This window comes from Nicotiana attenuata, unplaced genomic scaffold, assembly GCF_001879085.1.
Source record: "Nicotiana attenuata strain UT unplaced genomic scaffold, NIATTr2, whole genome shotgun sequence".
Classification (NCBI taxonomy): Eukaryota; Viridiplantae; Streptophyta; class Magnoliopsida; order Solanales; family Solanaceae; genus Nicotiana; species Nicotiana attenuata.
Window position 1 is genome coordinate 79,871 of NW_017671795.1, and position 6,706 is coordinate 86,576.

At 36.4% G+C, this 6,706-nt stretch overlaps 1 protein-coding gene across 1 annotated transcript; it reads right to left on the reverse strand.

Moving 5' to 3' along the window:
* Positions 1–1,480: 1,480 nt before the first annotated feature.
* LOC109210251 (ethylene-responsive transcription factor ERF010-like) lies at positions 1,481–2,588 on the reverse strand. Its single transcript, XM_019373635.1, has one exon. The coding sequence runs from the start codon at positions 2,548–2,550 to the stop codon at positions 1,699–1,701; it is 852 nt and encodes a 283-aa protein (XP_019229180.1). The 5' UTR covers positions 2,551–2,588; the 3' UTR covers positions 1,481–1,698.
* Between the last annotated feature and the right edge of the window lie 4,118 nt (positions 2,589–6,706).

The window sequence follows — 6,706 nt, forward strand, 5'->3', positions numbered from 1 at the left end:
AACGATGTACTTTGTAAGCGATAAAACAATCAAAAAATAGAGAAGGGGTAAATCGTAATCAAATATAATAAGCCTAGAGATGCAAAGATGATAATATTGTTGTAGATCTAATATTGCAAAGTGACAATGTATGTTGATAAGGTATTTTCGTCAGAAGTAGTGATATAGAGAGAGAAAGACAGAAAATGAGAGAGTTGTATTAGATCAGATGCCCCTTTTTACAATGTGGAGGTCTCCTTTATATAATAGGAGACCTTCCTCGAAAGAATCAAAAAGTTACAGAGATAGGTAACGTCTCCCTAGTATAGACACTGAGTTCTAAACGACGTCGCCTTGGTCCTCACGGCCGAGTGGTACCCGCTACGTTGGTCGGCGTACACTAATTGGGCGTACCCACTGGCGTAGAGATACTGAGGGTCAAATTTGACCCTATACAATCGCATTAAGAGAATACAGAAGTACGCTTGTACCAATTTCAGTCTTCTATTTTTTCAATTGTACATTTTTCAACTAGCTTTAATATATGGATGACTTACTCATTCACTGTAACTAAGTATTGCTGCTGAAGTTGGAGCAGAAATTTTGAAGGGAAATTGGGTTTTTGTTATGAAATGGGGTTTGGATGTGGGGTTACGGCCAGATCTTTGTTTGGCAATGGGTTTCGGAGCGGGTTTAGAAGGCTGCCCGCTTATGTGTCTGCCATGTCACAGCTACGTGGATGCTATGTAGGATTAAAATGACTTGTGTAGAGGGCTGTTAGGTTGAAGGACATTAGTGGTCCATTATGCTAACGGAGAGGATATTTTTGGCCCAGTTTACTAACGGAGGACAAAAGTGAGCTATATACCATAGTTTAAGGATATTTTTGGACCTTTTCCGTTCTTTTTATATGAAAAGTACAAAAGTATTATATACATATATTTTTTTTAAAAAGAAAAACCTATAAAATAACGTACTCCTTATTCCTAAAAAAAATGGGGCCTCCCAAAATTGGGGGCCTAAGACAATTGCCTTACCCTATACTATATTAGAGCGGGCCCTGGCCGAAAGGAGATACAACTGATTTTAAATTAAACAGACGCTGGATCTTTTTAGAAATGAAAAATTATTAAAATCCGCAGTTGCTATACTGCAAAGTAAGACGCCACATGCAAATGAAAGAAAACAGTACACTTAATGAAAAATTCATATGAAAGAGGTTACTATAACTAGGGGTAATAAGGGGTAACATATGTAAATTAACTGCATGTTATTATTGATCCGCCTTTAAAATGTAAGGTTTTTGTTTAATGCAAGGATCTTAAAAAATATAAGTACTTCTAAATATTAGGAGAAGTTGATTTTCTGTAGCGAGAAAGAAGTTGAAAATAGTAACTTTTTTTTGGAAAGTGAAGAAGTTTATTTAATTTTTTCATTTCAAAAGTACACTTAACAATTTGCGAAAATACGTGTAACCCAAGAATTTTCTTTGATGGTCTTATTTGTGGGGTTCCTTTTTTTTTTCTAACTTCTTCACTGTACAAGCTTTCAAATTAAAACTTACAGTCACTAGAAAACAGTAAAACTATTTTTTTGGCTTCTCACTCTTAGGAAAGAAAGCCTGTTGCACTCACTACAGGTGATCTCTTAAAGATCCAACCCTTGATTAGTCTAAAAATACATCAAAAGCAAAAGACCAAAAACAAAAGAAAATCAAACCTAGTAATTATCACCATGTAAGGGAGATTCACTAAAAGTAGGAGGAACCATTACAGAAGAAGAAACCTTAAACCTCTTGCTTCTTGATCCTTCACTGCTACTGCTCATAATATCTGGACTACTAACCCACCCTGCCATTGGATCTGATCCAAGAAAATATTCACTTGCATCTGATGATCCATTATCTGAGTCCAGCCCAAGTTGTCTAAAAGCAGTCCATTCACTGCTACAATCCGACACACTTGAATTTTCCCAAGATGATAGATCATTATTATTGTTATTATCAGTTACCTGTGGAAGTACTCTAATACTTGGCTGCACAACTTTCTCTATTTTTTTCATGTCCATATGCTGACTTTGGTATTGGTGATAATTGTTCTTGAAGTGGAAAATTCTAGCAAATGTGAAATGGTCACTTACTCTATTCTTGGATGATGACAACTTATTTTCTGAGTTCCGAGCCATGATGTTGTGTAAATTCTTGCTTAGTTTAGCTTTTAGCGAAGAAAAACTGAGACCATGTTTGCTATCATTTGATTGCAACATATTTATTGATTGATCATGATCTGAGTTGGGATTTGAGAGAGTAGAAGCAAAATTTGTTCGTGCATTTTCCCCACGTAAGGCTCGAGCAGCTTCATCGTAGGCACGAGCAGCTTCTTCAGGAGTATCATATGTTCCTAGCCATAATCTTACACGTTGAGATGAGTCCTTGATCTCAGCAACCCATCTTCCCGATGGTCTTTGTCTTACACCCACAAATTTTCTTGAAATTGATTTGTTTAGTTGTGGTGATGATTTGGTGGTGTTGGTGTTGGTGTTGGTGGTTTTCATGGTTTCTGTACCAGCCATTATGGCGAAGTTACAAAATAGTATAGATGACAATGAGAAGAAAGTATACTTCTATAGTGAGTAGTATTGTCAATCTGGACTATAAATAAGGGCGCTTTAAACTATTCAGGGCAAGGGCAATACCTAAGGGTGTGATATAACGGTCAATTAAATAATTAAATGATGAGAGATCAATGTTCAAATTCTAATGTAAAAAAAGTAATGTCGAGTGACTTATTCTTATTTGTTTCAGTTTTATTGGATAGAATTATTCTGATACCTATAAGAAATAGTGAATGTTTGATAAAATAGTCAAGGTGGGCACAAGATATAATGACTTATACATTACAATTATTATTTTTATAAAAAGAAAAAAAAAACTTTTGAGGGTCCGAAGGCTAAAGCATATACCCCTTCTCTCAATTATTTGTTTGTTGTTTTGCTATTAGTTTTAGTGATCAATCTTTTGCATTAATGTATATATTATACTTACTGCAGAATTAAGTATCTTGGCTTGACATGGAAAGGCGTAGATACTAAAAACTCTTACCAGCAAGGTCTCTTATATATTAAACTCTTAAATTAAGATGAAGCATATCCATGTAAAACAAGGATGCATTGATAAGTATAAACACCAACTTGACGTGCAATTAGGTATATCAATGGAATGGAAGGTGAAAATAGCACGGGCTAGCCAGTTTTTGGATAGGTAATTGAAAAATAGTCAGCGTTTGCAAAGTCATTGAAAAATAGCTAATATTTTACTGCAACATGAAAAGCTCCAGCATAATATACTGGAGATTGGCGCACATGTGTATGAACTTCCAACATATTATGCTGGAACTCCAACACGGAAAGTTCTAGCATAATATACTGGAGATTGGAGCATCTGTGTATGAACTTCCAGCTTATTATGCTGGACCAGTATATTATGCTGGAACTCCAGTAAATTATGCTGGAATATTTTTCGGATTTTGAACAGTGGTTTCGTTCATATTTATCTTTACGTGAAAAGTGGTTAAATTTTGATTACTTTTAAAATTGTGGCTATTTTTCAACTACCACTTATAAATCTAGCTATTTTTGAATTTCACCCCAATGGAAGTGGCTGAGCTAAATAAACTATAGTATAACCTTAAACGGCCCAGATGTAGGGTAAACAAAGGGGGATATAAAGGGGAGAAATTCAAAAATAGCCAGATTTACAAGTGATCATTCAAAAATAGCCACAGTTTCAAAAGTAATCGAAATTTAGCCACTTTTCATGTAAAGATAAATCTGAACGAAAACACTGTTCAAAATCCGGAAAATACTCCAGCATAATATACTGGAGTTCCAGCATAAGTATACTGGAACTCCAGTATATTGTAATGGAGTTCCAGCATAAGTATACTGGAACTCCAGCATAATATACGGGAGCTCCAGTATAATATACCGGTCCAATATAATATGTTGGAAGTTCATACACAGGTGCTTCAATTTTCAGTATATTATGCTGGAATTTTTCGGGTGTTGGAGTTCCAGCATAATATGCTGGAAGTTCATACACAGGTGCACCGATCTCCAGTATATTTATGCTGGACCGGTCTCTGTTGCAGCAAAATAGTGGCTATTTTTTAACGGCTTTGTAAACGCTGACTATTTTTGAATGACCATTCCGAAAACTGGCTAACCCGTGCTATTTTTACAATATAAAGTGATAATGATGCAACTTGCTTATCATACTTGGAACTGAAATATTATTCCTAGCTAGCTAGCTTCCAGACAGCAGTACTTATTACCTTTCTGTTGTCTTCTTTCGACGGTGTTTCTCTTAGTTTCTTTAATTAATAACGCCTGATGGTGTTTAATTTGGAATTGTAGCATCCTAAAGGACCTAACCAATATCCATCAAATAGGCCTGTGTGTACCTGATCACGCCCAACTCTAGTCCTAAAAAGGATAAGCGGTCGCTGCAAATATAATCCGGTTTACAAGTCCGGAGTCGAATCCCACAGAGAACTAAGGCTTAGCTATAGTTGTTCAATATCACCAAGAACACAAGCTTGAACAATTCCTAACTTATAGATATTAAGATTCTTATGTTTAACTAACTAACTAACAAATTAAAATAATAAATTAACACTAAAGATACTACAAGTTGGAGAAAAGATTAAGGAGGTCTAGAGTTATGATTTCCCCAATTGTCGGAATCCTTCCTGCTACGTTTTCTATAAATTCGCCTAAGTATTCTCTACCGGTCATGAGCGCTCTGATTGTCGTAACTCTCTCCCGAGTAATTACCACAATTTACTAGACGCACTCTCCCGAGTTACGCTAGCTGGCTTTGTTTATTACAGCTTACTTTAGATTGCACCCAAGGCTTCGTTATCCCTAATCCCGCCTTTAAACCCGCAGTTATAGATCCCTCTTATACTTTGGGAGTGATGTTGTTCAACAACTACCTAAATATGCACTCTCTCCCAAGCAATACATACTAAATAGGCACAGCTAATTGAGAGCTATTCAACCAACCACAATATAAACGTAGTTGAACAAATAGAAAAAATACTACGGCTCAATTATATAAAAATAACAAGAATTTATCCTACAAAAGGTTCTATCAAAACCCTAGATAACAAATTAGTTATTCATAATAGTATGTAAAACTACAATACTAAAAATCATAACCAATAATGAAAAATAGGAAGAGGAAGGAAAAACTCGTTGAAGAATTCTCCGCCTTGCTCCTAGCGTGTTCTTGCCTCCAGGGGTGTTGTCTAACCCTAAAGTAGTGTCTCCTCGGTCTAAAATTATGTCAAAAGTGTGTCCAACCTCTCAAAATAGTGTTTTTACATGTATTTATACCAAGTAGGGTCGGGCCCAGATGAAAAAAACTCATTCCTGCGCGAACTAGGACTTAGCTCTGTAAAAATTGAACAGCCGCGCCGCACCATGTGCCGCACCCTGCGGCGCGCTAGTGGAGATTATCAGCAGCCTCAACTTTTCGCATCAGGCAGCATTTTACACTGCTGCGCCGTGCCTTGCGGCGCACCATGCGGCGCGGCAGTGTAATTTTCTCAGAGTGAACCTATTTCGTCCTCTTTTAACATCCGGACTTGGTACACGACCTCCAAACACAATCCCGACTTAATTCCTTGGGCTTTTACTCAGACTTCAAAGCTCCAAATCACTTGAATTCATTCCATAATATCCACATAGCTCGGAATCACTCCTACAAGGCATAAAACACATATTTAGTGCAAAACACTAGCGATTAAAGCTCAAACTCAATTAAAGTGCAGTAAATTAGAGTGTAACAAGCGACTAAAATACGCAATTATAGCCTATCATCAACACCCCACACTTAAATCATTGCTCGTCTTCGAGCGATCAAACTACACTTTTTCATAGACACGACCTTTTTAAACAATTCTCCTAACTCATCACACCAAGAGTATTTAAAATAGACTAAGCACAAAAGCGTAACATCTTCACCTCAAGATTTGACTCACAAGTACCATGCATTATTCACAACTCACCTACTTACTCTAACATAGAGGTCACTGACATTACCTTTCCTTCATGAATCAAGTGCCCTCACACAACAAAAGAGAGTAGTTCCACACAATAAAATTTAAGAACACTTAGGAACTCAAGATAGAAAGAATTCACTCACTCTCAGAAATAACATTCATATGCCACAAAAGATGCACCATAAGCTTGCCCATAGTGTACTACTCCACTAATCGAGCTCATTCATCTAGGATCAATTAGGACTTATTTGGTTGTAATGTAGGCTACGGAACGGGTAGGATATATTTAGATATAAGAGTGACTACACCTCCCTAAGCACTTTAATACATATACTTTAACATTCAAACCCCATACTTATGTCAAACCAAACTCCACCTTCACATCAATGTATATTACCCCATACTTCTTTAAGCACAATTACAGCAAGAGTCACCACTTATTAAAGAAATACTTTTTCTTTTTTTCACAGCAATACAACTATATTTTTTTTTTCAATTCAAGTGGCTCTTACTTGTTCAAAACAGTGCACCTTTCTCCTGATTTCATTAATTCTACTCAAAAGCGAAACCAACCACCCCACACTTTAACTTTTACATAAATCATCACAATTCAAGTGCTTATGAGAGGTTAAAAGGTTCAAATAGATAGTCCATTCAAACAA